Source organism: Solanum dulcamara, chromosome 5 (genome assembly GCF_947179165.1).
Source record: "Solanum dulcamara chromosome 5, daSolDulc1.2, whole genome shotgun sequence".
NCBI classification, from domain to species: Eukaryota; Viridiplantae; Streptophyta; class Magnoliopsida; order Solanales; family Solanaceae; genus Solanum; species Solanum dulcamara.
The window spans coordinates 66,116,506-66,130,725 of NC_077241.1; the positions used below are offsets into that span (position 1 = coordinate 66,116,506).

At 32.8% G+C, this 14,220-nt stretch overlaps 1 protein-coding gene and 1 long non-coding RNA gene across 2 annotated transcripts; one reads left to right on the forward strand and one right to left on the reverse strand.

Annotated features, from left to right (window-relative positions):
* Nucleotides 1-351: 351 nt before the first annotated feature.
* LOC129889398 (syntaxin-32) lies at nt 352-8,707 on the reverse strand. Its single transcript, XM_055964679.1, has 5 exons — nt 8,113-8,707; nt 5,519-5,763; nt 5,137-5,309; nt 2,075-2,281; nt 352-859 (listed from the first exon to the last, which is right to left on the reverse strand). The coding sequence occupies exons 1-5, from the start codon at nt 8,357-8,359 to the stop codon at nt 700-702; spliced, it is 1,032 nt and encodes a 343-aa protein (XP_055820654.1). The 5' UTR covers nt 8,360-8,707; the 3' UTR covers nt 352-699.
* A 4,250-nt stretch (nt 8,708-12,957) lies between these two features.
* Nucleotides 12,958-13,531, forward strand: LOC129888398 (uncharacterized). The gene is made up of 3 exons (XR_008766654.1): nt 12,958-12,992; nt 13,160-13,227; nt 13,310-13,531. It is a non-coding gene; the product is annotated as an uncharacterized LOC129888398 (long non-coding RNA).
* The last annotated feature ends 689 nt before the right edge of the window (nt 13,532-14,220 follow it).

Consider the following 14,220-nt stretch of genomic DNA (forward strand, 5'->3'; position numbering starts at 1 on the left):
CAACCAAACAGGTCAGACAATATAATTACGCCCAATTACACCAAATCCAATTAGCATGACTTTTCAAACAAGGCCTTTAGAAAGATTCTTTTTTGTTAAAAGAAAGGAAGTGGTTAGTGTTAGTTATCTCCAACTAATTTAATGATTAAGGCTTGTTTGGGGGGGGGGGGGAATGATGATTGAGACTGCTTCTGAATTATTTCGAGAAAATATTTTCAAAAACTTAAGACTCTTCTCAGTTTTGGCAAACCTTTTTAAAAATGTAGAATGCAGTCATGAGCTTCCACATTGAATAAAACAAGTCAATGATTCGTATAAAATATGGTAATGCCAACCAAAGGGAGCATAAAATAATATTTAACTATACAAAATTCAAATAATAACCAAACTGTGTATAAAATAATACAGATATTTATACCAGGATAATTTTTCCCTTGTTCTGGTAACCAAACGTTACAGCTTTCAACTTATAGGGGGGAACAAAAACAGACACTGCCAGTCCCAACAACCTTACAGAGTTAACTACAATAAGCCACATCTGATGGAAGACAAGGGTAAAAAGATGCCTCAAAATGGAGTTGGTATCAAATTCGATCTTTTGAAACAACAGTAGCGTCATGAGGGGACAGAGCAACTTATCTGAAGTACACGATTATTTGTCTTTCTACCTCACACTTTGTCGAATGTTGCCATTGCTCACTATGCCACAAAAAATAGGAAAATCATAAGGAAGAAAATCAGCACAAAGAATATCTTAATCATTAGCCACCGATTTGACGAGATGCTATTGAGGTACTTGAGTAGAGCCCCTTGTGCCCCTTCCACATTTGTTAGTGTGTCATCCATGTTCTCATCAATCCTGTGACGGAAACGAAGATATTACTTTCCTGTTAAAAGAATGTGTTACCCACCCCCACCCCCACTATATCTTGATCAGAAGTAGTAACTATATCAATTGTTGTAACTATATAGTGAATATCAGCTTAATATCAACCATCAGTTGGTACAAATACACACTACAGAGTGACAGCAGGAGAAGCAACAAAGTGGAAGGCACCATTTTGCAAGATTCTAAATACATATAGCTCAAAGTATAAGAAACTTCCATCAACTTTCAGATTTTTCTCTAACCAAGTTGGGGATAAAGCAGTAAACCCTTGCCTACTGATAGCACAAACACCATATTGAAGAACAACTATAACATCTAATGCAAATTTGACTTCAAATATTATCAATAATGTACAAAAGATTACTTGTAAATGAAAAGAAGTGTGCCAAGGCCAAGCATTACACTACATTTCACAATAGAAAGAGGCATTACATAAAATGAGATGGTGGGGTTCATTGAGAGTACACGCATCACATTTTATGTTAAACCACAAGTAGATATACATCTCATGTTAATGACCCTTAAGAACTTCAAAAGCTCAATTTAACATGGAATTTACAACAATAATGGCATATTATTCCCTTGATCAAGTAAGCGTTCAAATTTGAATATATTTGTCAACCCTATAGATATTCCTCCCCATACAGAGTAAGTGTCAACAAATAGGAAGGACCACCAATTATTATTTTTAAGAACTGAGAAGAATTAACTCATTTCTTGAAACATAAAAAATATGCAATATATAAAAGACACTAGGTCTTCTAATCCTTATAACTAGCGCATGGTGGATACATGATCTGATCCCATATTGGATCCTTAATGTTTCACAGTCCAGAAGTTCATGCAGAGGTTAAAAAACAACTTTTACCATGCAAAATAGGATATCAACAAGAGAAGACATCAAAGTATTCATCAGAGTGATAGTCCAAAACTAGTGATTATTTTATAAAAATTAACAAACAAAAAACCCATCACTTGCCATCATATATTAAACTTTACCACGAGGAGACTACATTGGTGTCAACTGGTTGTACAAAGATAACTACGAAAAATACGAAGCATTGAGATTCCTAAATCCTTCTATTATCATCACCATCACCATTATGGTTATTATTATTATTATTATCATCATCATCTCCTACATCTTTTTTATTTTTCGAGTGCTAAAACAATTGTCATACAAACCTGATTGCAACCTCCCCTTGCTGAGAAACCAAGGTAGCAAGCTGATTAAAAATGCTGCCCAGCTCATGGATAGTAGACTCAACATTTTGTAGAGCTTCGGCTCTACTCTGCATGTAGCTGTCTTGCAATGGAACTATCTGCTGCTGCTGCTGCTGCTGCTGCTGTTGCTCCTGCAACAATGGCTGTGTGTCTCCATCCCCATGCTTCCTACAAGAGGGAAAAAAAGTTAGTGATACTTTAAAACCCCAAAGCGAGCAAGAAAACAGATGTAGAACAGGATCTGGTTTACCTTAGTTATTTTTCCAGATAATCATTACAGTTTGGACAAAGAAAAGTAGAAAAGAATGTTATTTTTGGGACAAGTAGAAGTAGACAAGAAAGCTAATATATAAATTACTTGGTACATCAGAGGAGAAGCTTCTCGTGTCCGTTTTCCTTTAGTGCACCCATGAAATTCTTATTTGTATAGATGGTTGAGTGGTTTTTTTTGTAGAAAATCATATTTTGCTGCAGATTTTTTACTTTTTGGTATACTGCTTGGTTGCTCGCATATGAGAGTTCTTCCAAACATTAATAACATTATTTAACTTATTAAAAAAGTGCATGACCATGTGACTTACAACTACACCTCAATCCCAAGCTAGCTAAGGTCAGACAAGACATGTATCCGCATTGTCCATTTAGACCCATCTCATTCCAATATTCTATAAATTTAGGTTTTCTAACCCTAAAAAATCTCTACATTCACTACTTACACAACAATTCCCCAACAAAATAAGTAAAACTATTAGCAAATGTTGGACTAATTTAACGGTACGAAGAAGATTCAGCCTTAAGCTCAACTAGTTTTTTTTTATGCCAAGGGAAACCCGCAACCGCTACCCTTTGGGGGCGCACAGGGTAAAACCCTCACTCCTATGCAATAGCTCGCAAACCACATAGAAGAGGTAACCCGCACTAGGCAAGTCCGGTGCAACGAGCTCGACCCAGAAGACAAACCCCTTGCTTTTGCTAGCAGGGGGCTTTGAACTTGAGACCTCCAACATCGAAGTCCCAAGCCCAAACCACTGGGCAACCCCGAAAATAGTTGGGGATCCTTTTCTTCTATTATACTCTATTTTTTGCCAAGTCTGCATGGATTTTAAGAGTGGGGAGGAAGCACACTGCAGCTTTAAGCTCAACTAGTTGGGGATCTCTCAGACTAACCTCCTTTCTATGATTTTAGGTCTAACTTGTATAGTAACACCTTCAACACCACCAAAACTAGCCTTTGTAGGCTCACCTAGGTCCTTTGACTAAGCAGGAACCAGAACAGAACAAGGCAATGTTGTGCCTTTTTTTGAGATAAAGGCAATATTGTGAATTGATGTATTTTCTTTTGGAGAATAGGAGTGTGGAGGAAGCTCACTGCAGCTTCATAATTAATACCACTGATCCAACATCCCAATTCTTTTCTTCACCACTAGTAGCTGGAGAAAGCTAGAATAAGCTGGCACTAAAAACCTCCACCAGTGACATGCATTTATTTCAATTGCCTACTATAACATACCTCCAATGATGATAACTCATCGTCCCCCTCCTGTGTCCCTCAGCTACTTTATTTGGACCTCATAGGGCACCATCTGTCGTGGTGCGGTCATCTTTATTGACCATAGCACAAACACCACCACCGCATCCTCTAGTTTATTTAACTACATTAACTTTATACTACATTGTTATTTGTACTTTGTACACTTAATAACCATCACCAAGTATTGTCATATCTGAGTATTCTAACATAAATAATACTTTTTGACCGATTTGTACCATTTGACAAAAAGTGTGGCTAATACTTTAAATTTATTGAAATAATACAAATTTGGCTAGATTTAAAAGAGGGAGAGAGATGCTAAGATAAGATCAAATAACAACAACAACAACAACAACAACAACCCAGTGAAATCCCACAACATGGGGTCTGGGGAGGGTAGAATGTACGCAGACCTTACTCCTACCAAGGTAGGACGGCTGTTTCCTGGAGACCCTCGGCTCAGTAAAAGCATAAATGCATAAAAAATGTTAGATAAGAATAGAAAATTAAAAGCTTTATGAGAAAAACAACAAACAAATAACAAATAGATAACAAATAAATACAAATAAATAAAGACTAATAACAACAAATATAGCAAGACAAAAAGAATGCACAAAGTTCCAATACGTGCAGTTAAGAGTAACTAGGTAATATGTCAAAAGAGTGTAAACAATACAATTTTAGGATACTGATAGAAGATAAATAATGAAATTATGAATTAAAAAATAATATGAATGATATAAGGAGGCCTCTGGAAGGAAACAGACGAAAGAAGAATAGTGTGTGTTAAAGGGGAGAAGCATGGGGAAGTGTGGGTAAGAGGTAGGAAAGTGCCCTTCAAAATTTCTCACGACTTTTAAAGCAAAAGATCATGTGAAACCAAACTTTCAGGAGATCAGCCCCCAATCATTCTTTCAACCACTTCCGACCATTAAAGCTGCTACCATACAGCATTCGTCCAAACAAGGTGTGTGTCTAATCCAATTTCACCAATTCAAGAATATAAGTTTCATGGAAGAAAGGGGTCAAGAGAAATTTGGATTTAGTAACGGATTAGACAAATAGGATAAACTAAAGGTACTTAGTATTATCATAGACCATGCTTGGAGGAGCTATCATACGGACTGTCCGGTAGTTAACTTAGGAAGACAGATTAGGCCATAGACTGAACAAAAGGTTATTCCCACGAGAGGAAGAGCTATCTCATAGCTTTCAACCTTTAATACATGAATCATTTGTAATTTCTTTTTGGCATCAACATTGGGTAGATCAGTAATCATGTCAAGATTACCAAAAGCAAAGGTTGGAAAGAAGAACAGACTCCTTAAATTTCATCTATTCTTTTGAATTAGTTAAAATCATTGTAATAAAAATATAGCAAGCAAGACATTCCCGAAATTACAAAAAGAATTGATGGCTGCTACTATGTTCAGTGATAGCAGGCCCGTGAGGCATGAACTGCTAAGACGGTGTAAAAGAGTTTCTTCCTCACCTTGGAAATAACTGAGAAGAAGAAGGTGAATCATTAGCCCAGGGAGGAGGGCTGGCTGATGTACTCGCAGTATTCCTTGAAGCAAGTGGACGTTGGCGCATAAATGGATTTGAAGCTTCCTTGGTAGCCGATGAAGAAAACATCTGTCTTCTGTTCTCATGAACCTTCATATTCTGGAAACAGAAATCCAAAAAAATGTAAATGACCATGATGAAGTGTATATTTTCTACTGTTAACGACAAAAAAGTTGAAGGACACACTGTGGTAGCCACAAAAAAAATAGTAAATAGAAGCCTTCGCTAAATTGAGACTCACAAAAGATCTATTTGAGTAAGAAAAAAGGCTAACAAGGAAGATATAACCAGCATCTGGCTAGTCTCACCTCTGTCCGCATGGTGAGTACGTCTTTGAACTCCTTTGTGGCAGTCATCAGCCTGTTCTTCAAATCATCTACAACAGTCGTCGAGTGACTAGTGGTATCACTATTACCACTCTCATTACGAGCATTAGAGTGAAGCTGGAGATCTACTACAGCAGAGTTAAGTGCTGTAATATCTTGCTTGATAACTGCCGTGAGCTCCTGGATTTCTGTAGTTGGATCATCAAAGACGGAAGTCCTTTTTGCCACTGGAATGAGACATATACCACTATTAGATAAATATCAGAAACCTTGGCCCTGATTATAATCACAACATAAACAAGTGTCAACGAGCCAAGGCTGGTACAAGCCAATAATATGTAAGAAATAAATAAGGGTCTACTGTCTACAGTTGGTATCTTCTCTTTTACAATTTGAGAAGAAACCAAAGCACAAATGGTCAAGTTTGTAGGCACAATGAAATCCAGGGAGGACTGCAGTATTAAACATAAACTTGAACAAGAAAATCCATTATGGTCCTTGTAGGACTTGAGAAGATGGTTAGATTTAGCAACGCATTCCCCAAATCTCATTGGCATTCATAAGAAAGATCAGTTGCCAAGTTTGAACCTATATTTCCTTATACATGAATTTATAACACCGTGCTTAAATCCATTATACACAACAAACTGAACTGCCCCATGAACCCACGATGAGAAGACATAAAGGGAGGTCATAACTGGGGCCTGTAAGGGAACTGCGTAGTCTAGTAAGCCAAAATTGATGACTTTGTCACTTCAAAAGGCAAAAGGAATGCCTTAAAGCATAGAAATTCCGAATAAAACTAGGTGTGAATGTTGTTTCTTAATAAGAAGGGAAATGATTTGACCAAATAATCAAAACACACTGAAATGGCTAAAAAGAAAACCCAAGGAATAAGAGAAAGATAGCAAAGTCAGAACCATTAGAGTAAAGTCAACCCCAGAAACAGAACAAAAAAGATTAACTTTCAAAGCACCATAGAATAAAGTATTCTATTCTTCATAGAACACTATTTAATCATCACTAAAAGGATTTGGATAAGAAAAATGAAAGGTCATATTAGAAGAAACAACTAACTTCAAAATCTGGCAAGTAACAGGACTTAAGTTGGAAGAAAGCTTTTCCTCTAGGAAAGCTCTTAGCTGCTACCCCCACAACTCTAATGCTTAGCAAATGCATAACAATGGAAGCTTCCAAGTGAAACACTTTGTCATTTACCAGACTGTCACTCTTACACATATTTTTTATTAATGATGGTGTAGGGCAAGCTTACGCAAACCTCGACTATTCATCAGGTTGTGCTAGCTTCCACCATCATAGGTATCACCATATCAGAAAACCTATCTACCAAGACTTAAACAGACGAGAAGAAATTACCTAGAGCTTAACCAAAATTGGTCGTCTGAAATTGCAAAATAATCTACCAGACATATACATGGGTCACTGCAATATAAAAAGAATTTCGAACGGAGACCAGAAAATTTGATCCAAACTCCGATATTTCAGCTAAAGTTAAGTGATCCACAATTTGCAGGAAAATGAGAAGAAACCCCAATTTTAGAAGAAGATTTCTAATCAGATAAATCAGACCCAAACTTCAACAGAGAAGTCCTGAACTGAGAGCTTCGAGTAGAACCTTTAAACCCCGGGACTGAAGCTATAAGAATGAAACTTTTTTCAAAGAAAATCATGCCACGTAGAATATCCCACCAAGTGAGTGTTTCAGAATCTCTTTTCTAGAGAACATCAAGCGCACTGTAATGGAGAAGAATTATATGTGCTACTACTAACAGCCATCAAGTTCATTGGATGCACGTTATGACACTAACACTCAAAGGCTAAAACCCAGCTCACATCAGCGGAATTAAGCTTATATTAGCAACAAAATTGTCAGTTTCCTTCATATCACAATTCAAAACTTAATATCTTTAACTTTCAAGAGTGACAAATGCAACCACAACCTATATAGATTAACAAGCTATTAGTCACACTGATGTGCATGTCATAATTTAATTTAGTTAAGGGTATCAAATTGCCAGTATGATTAATAAAATTAAACATTCGCACAAAATTTGAGCGAAATAAGATTTAGATTCATGTTATGCAGCAAATTCTGAAAGCTACCAGAAGGTAACCACCACGGGTACACCAAACAATTGGTTCTCCGTTAACAATAGTAAATACTAGATTCTCCTCCATAATTATATATTTCTTCCATTCCAAACTATTTGTTACTATTAAAGATGGCCAAAAGCTAAATGGGACATAGTACAACTAGAAACTACAAAACAATGCCTCAACATCAAGCTAGTTGGAGTGGGCTAATGATATATTTTGACTAGTTTTAGTTTGGTTGCCGAAATACAGCTACCCTACTCCTTTATCCGGGCTTGGTACCCGCAATGTGAACAATCTCACATACAAATAGGATATAGAATGAATTCTCAATACAAGATAGACATTCAAAATTAAATAAAAAGTATCTGACAGACTAAAAAATATCATAATTGCAATTTTCATCCTCTCCAAACAAAATAATACACTCAAAAGAGTATAGCGAGACAATATTGGCTTACATTTTGCTAGCTTTGCAAGTTTCTGAGAGGTTTGATGTATTCCAAAACCAATTTTGGAGGCTCGTCGATTAAACTCCGATTGCATAGCAATAGTGGTCCTCTGTTCCTCCGATCTAGAACCACTATTGGTGTTGCTGCTAATCGGCCCATTCTGAACAGACGAAAATGACTTCTTTAACCTCTCTGCTATACTCTGAAACTCCTGAGTCCGATCCCGTAATGACGCACTCGCTACTTTCACAGGCATTTTCAATAATAATCTCCGAAAATTATAATTTTCAATACACTAACAAATCGATCTTCTATGTTCCATGCGCATTCAAAAACCGATTGGATCTCTCTGAAGAACCCTAGAATTCCGAGATCCAGAAATCTTCTCCGACGAGGGTGAGAATGACGATTTCGTGATGCAAAACCCTAGATCCGTAGGAAATTGAAGAATTTGTAGATCAGATGAAGAACGTTGAGGGGAGGAGGAAGCCCATTTGATCCGGAAAACGATTCAGCAGCTGACGGTGCTACGAAGGGTGAGTTTTGGAAGAAAAATTGATGTGGTTGATGGTTTAATTCGAACCCGAATAGTTTAACCCAACACTACGTGAGCCAAAAATGACTACAAATGACTACTTACCAGTCTCTTTTGTTTGTTTGTTTGTTTTTCTTGAAAGAGTTAAAAAGACTAATTTAGATTCGTATTGAATAATATTTTATTTGAGGGTAACACTTCATATTAAAAAAAAAAAAATTAAATTCAAAACTCAAATTTAAGATATTTGATTAAGGAATGAGCAACCTCATTATCAAATTTTGATTACTTACGAATTGAAACAAAAAAAATAAATTTAAAACTTTTTTTACATAAATAAATTTTTTGATGCGTAAATAAAACTACAAACTTAAAATAAATTTGTAAGAAAATTGTAAAATTTAATTTCTTAAATTATGATATTTGATTACGGATATGTTAGACAAGAATATTTTATGAATTAAAATATAGTATAAAATTATTTTATCTCACCTTCTGTAGTTTTATATGGTATAATTTATCATACCATTTATACTAAAATAATATTAAGCATATAAAATTGCCATTAAAGTAGAAGTACATAAATACAAAGTGTCAATTGAATGTATTAACGCCAAATTTATGATTGTTGATCATTTGAAGAAAGTATTATGGCCCAAAACATTTATAGAACATGTTGAGAGAATGGACATTAGTCATATCAATGAATAATCTTAGGTAGAAAATTTATGATGTTATGTAATTGATTATGTGTATGTTTCTGTTGGTACGCATTTTCTCTTGTATACGTATCTAGTAAATTTATTCGCGCTTCACGCAGTTATAAAAAATAATAAAATATCAATAATTTTATCAAATATAATGGAGGGAAATGTTTGATTAATAGTTAGTAGACTTTCAGTTCCAACAAAATCATATGTTATTATTTTAAAACAAAATATAAATTTGCGACAATTAGAGATTCATACAAAATACAAAATAAAGAAAAAGCATAAAAAGAACATATATAATTAATGAGAAAGCACAAAAAGAACATAAAAAATAAAATAATGCAGTATCATTTTTACAACCTTAATTACTAAAAAAGAAAAGAAAAAAATATGAAATCAGTGCACAATCTCCCGAGCTCTTGTCCATAGTTATTCCCATAAATCCATCACCATTCAATATCTTTCATCTTATTTTTCAAATCAAATTAAAATATGAATATAATAAGTATCAAAAACATAACAACTTAAAAGATTAATTTGATTATTTCTATAAAGTTTGATAATGTCTTTATTTATAGGACTACAATATGAAATACCAAATAATGTCATGAGTATGATTATTAATTATTTTTGAGGTTATAATAATAAAAGAGAGTGGAAATAATGAAAATAAAGATAATTAAGCTTCACATTAAATAATATGAATGAATGTTTGATATATTTATTATAATACAATAAAAAACTAAAGAAGTAGGTTAAATTGTTAAAAAAAAATGAGAAAGTAAATAATAAATTTCTTGAAGATTAATAAATATGAAAAACTCAAAGAGACTCAAGACATTATTGTGTATATTTAGTGTTATTTAAAATTTATAACGAAGCATTTGTAATTAAAAAATTATGGAAAAATTATATTTATACATTTTAAGAAAGTAAAAGGCCATAAAATGAGAATAAAATAATTATGTCTAACAAATTCATAAATTACTATTTTTAACCAAAAAAAATTATTAAGTATAAAATCAGAAATTCATATAAAATATAAAATAAAAAGAGGACATATGAAAAATAAAATAATGCAACACCATTTTTACGACCTTAATCATTAAAAATAAAAGAATAAAAATATAAAATAAGTACACAATTTTTCGAGACCGTATTGATATCCACTCACACAAACCGATTACCATTGAATAGTCTTTATCTTATTCTTCGAGTCAAAATAAATCATGAAGATAACAAGTATCAAAAACATAACTGAAAAAACTAACATGATCATTTCTACAAGATCTTACAATATCTATGTGTATAGAACTACAATATGAAATATCAAATAATGTAATGAATATGAGTATTAATTATTTTATAAATTATGATAATAAAAAATTATGTGAGTAATGAAAACAAAGACCATTAAATTTTACGTTTAAAAAGTGACCTTTTTGATTTTCTAACGTTGCATATTTTATTACTACTTATATATAAGGGAGTAAGTGAGCAGCTTCCGGTAGTAGCAGGGGCCTTTTTGGAATTAGAAGTTACATTATTGAGAAATTTTTTCTTTAGATCTTTTTTCAAAAAAAAATAATAATTTACTATCACATAAATATATATAATTTATTTTAGATAAAAATTTAAAATTATTTTAATCAACACTACTTAAAATTTACAATGTTAGTAATATTTGTAGGTATTTATTTTACACATAATGAAATAATTTACTATCATACAAATACTTTTATATAACTACTTAAAATATATAATGTCAATAATATTTATAGGTATTTACTTTACACTTAATGAGATGATTTTCTATCATACAAATACATCTATATAACTTATTCAGATAAATAATTTACCACGATACAAATATATATAACTTATTTTTGATTAAATATTTAAGATTAATTTAATTTATACCACTTAAAATCTATTTAAAATTATTTGTAAGTATTCATTAAACTTAATAATTTATTATCATACAAATACATATCTATGTTAAATAAAAAATTAAAATTACTAATCGATATTGGTTTTAAAAAATAACTTTGTCAATAAATATTGAGCCCGTGCTTTTCACTGAATTTTTGTCACTAGTATATTAAGAGAGTAAAAAGGTACTTTTTCTAATATAGCACGTAAATAAGAAGAAAATATCAAAATTATTAGACTTTTAATTAGGCAACTGTGAGATATTAAAAAGTGAAATGATTAAGAAAAAGATATATAAGAATACAAGAGAAGATAAAACATACATGTTTTTAAGGGTGTCAATTGAGCAGATTGAATCAAGTTTGAACGGATCATAATAGGTTAAAATAATAATTGGATCAAGATCCAACTCAATCCAAATTTGTTTGTGTCAAAACAGGTTGGGTCGAAATGGGTTAGGTAATAAGCTATATAACGGGTCAAGACCCAATTCAACCCAATTTTTGCTAAACTTAATTATTTTTTGTTCTTTTAAACTATTTTAATACCTAATAGAAATATGTTTTTCGTTATTATGACTATATATAACATATCAAATTGAAAAAAAAAAAAAAAAAAATTAACGAAATTTCTCATGAGCTAATTTGGGTTACATATCAACCCAATTTTAAAATATTGAAATGGATTGAGCTAATGAATGAGTGGGTCAATAACCAACCCAAACTTAAACAAATTGGGCGTGCTGAGTTTGATTTTGCCACCCCTACATGTTCTATGAACGAAGGCAAAATAACATCAATAGAGATCAATCTATTGCACAATAATTATAGGACAATCAATAAAAAAATACTACTTATGAACATAAGATATCAAGTCGTGGTAACAAGCTAAATAGCCTTTAAGTTGCATAATAGTTGCATCAATCAAGACGAATAAGATTGGTTGATCGAAAAGCTCAAGCATGAGTAGTCTGATCCACTAGCTAGTGATCCTCTTCTTAGAATCAAGTGGTTTTTAGCTTCTTTCTTAACACAAAATAATATCATAAATAGAAATCTTCAAAGAGTAACGTGAACGAAGAGACTCGAAAGCAACATCCTGTATTTTATTGATTCAAGTATTATGCTGTAAAATATATTTAATATCGTGAGTTATCGAATTTAACACTAAAATAAATTCATATATATATATATATATATATATATATATATATATATATATATATATATATATAATTGTATTTGTTTAAAAAAAAACTTGAAAAAGATTACTGATAAAAAGTGAAGGAATAAGAGATATTGAAGAGATGAAGGCATTATGAAATTAAGAGGATTGACTTTTAGAATTCTGAAACCTGAATAATTACATCCTGTTTAGTTAAATAATAAAAACACTATCATTTTAAGTTACTACCATTATATTAGGAAAGAAGAAAATTGATTTTTAGCATGAGAAACAAATATAATTAGCAAAACAAATAAATAATGTTTTTGGCATACTTTTTTTTTTAGAATTTTTTTTAATTAACTTTGAGCTCTAGGCTCGTTTTATTTCAACAAACCAACAATACAAATAAAAGGCCAGAGACCCAAAATAAAGAAACCAAATCCACCTAGCCAATTCCCACCTTTCCTAATATATATAACAATGTAACCATTCACTTCCACTAGAGTTTCCAAATTGAGCTTGATCCTTTCCTTTTTCATGTCGCCGTAGGGAGCTATGTTCAACCCTATCTTCTTTTTTCTTCTGTTATTGATTATCAACACTTTCCTTTCTGTGATTATGTAGTCCATCATGTTCAGCTCACAAAGATAAACTCTTCTTTCATTTGGTTCATTTTTCTTCACCTCTAATCTATTATTCTTTATGTCCTCAGAGGGTACTCCGGTGGTTTGTCATGTTTGTTCAGTAGAGGAGTCAAGTCCCGTGCTGAGACAACTCCAAGTAAGCTTCTATTTGTTTTGAATCTTTAGTTCCTATAAAAAAAATTCTTCTCTCCTCTCATTTTTGTTTCCTGATCTTCTAGCTGAAGTGGTAGTAGCGGAGGCTTCACCATGCTCCTGATCTCTTTCTTTTCTGGGTTTGTTTTTTGCCACTGCTCGTGAGTTCCCCATCTGACTCCAAGGCCCTCTTTTTTTGCTGGTGACTCTTTTTGTAAGCTAACATAGTCTAAGAGTTGACTAGGTAGCTTAAATCTCGTAGTTATGTAAGACAAATAATGGCGTAGGTTTGACTTGTAAATATCATAATTGTGGGACTTTGTTTTGCCTTCTGTTTCCTATTTATCCTTGCTCATTTTTTGTAGTAATCCTTTTGGTCCTTATTCTTAGATTGGGAAGTCCTGCTTTGTCTGCATTAAGAATGCCCTTGCATGTCTCTAATAGATAGTTGTAATTATCACACTGAATTCTGTCACTATGACTGTATGTGTCACTAGATAGTTTATCTGCAAATTGATTTGCCTCTCTGAATGCATGTTTTGCAAAGAAAATAAAAAAATGCAATAAATTGTTGTGGAAAAAGAAGGGCAGCCATTGTTGAAAAATGGTAAAGTCAAAAAGGCACAGCTGTTTTGTTGGAAAAACAGCAAAAACAAATGTGTAGAAAATGCTGGCAACACGTTTTCTGAAATACAAAGCGCGTAAAAGAAATTTTACGCGTTTTGTTCCTCCTATAAATAGAGGGCCTAATGCCCTCATTTATATCATCCAAAAATCCCAGAAAGAGAGAGTAAGAATACAAAGAGAGTTATACACCAAGATAAATATTGTAGTCTTGAGTGTCCTTTTTAGTAGTTGTTCCTTTTTGTTAGAGGTTAAGCAAGCTAGGGACTTTTTGATCATTTGGCTAAGATCTGTTAAAGAGCTAATTAGGTAGTTAGTTAGTTGAGGTGGTTGTAACTGATTGGTGGATTGTTGGTTGAGTGTTAATTGAGTG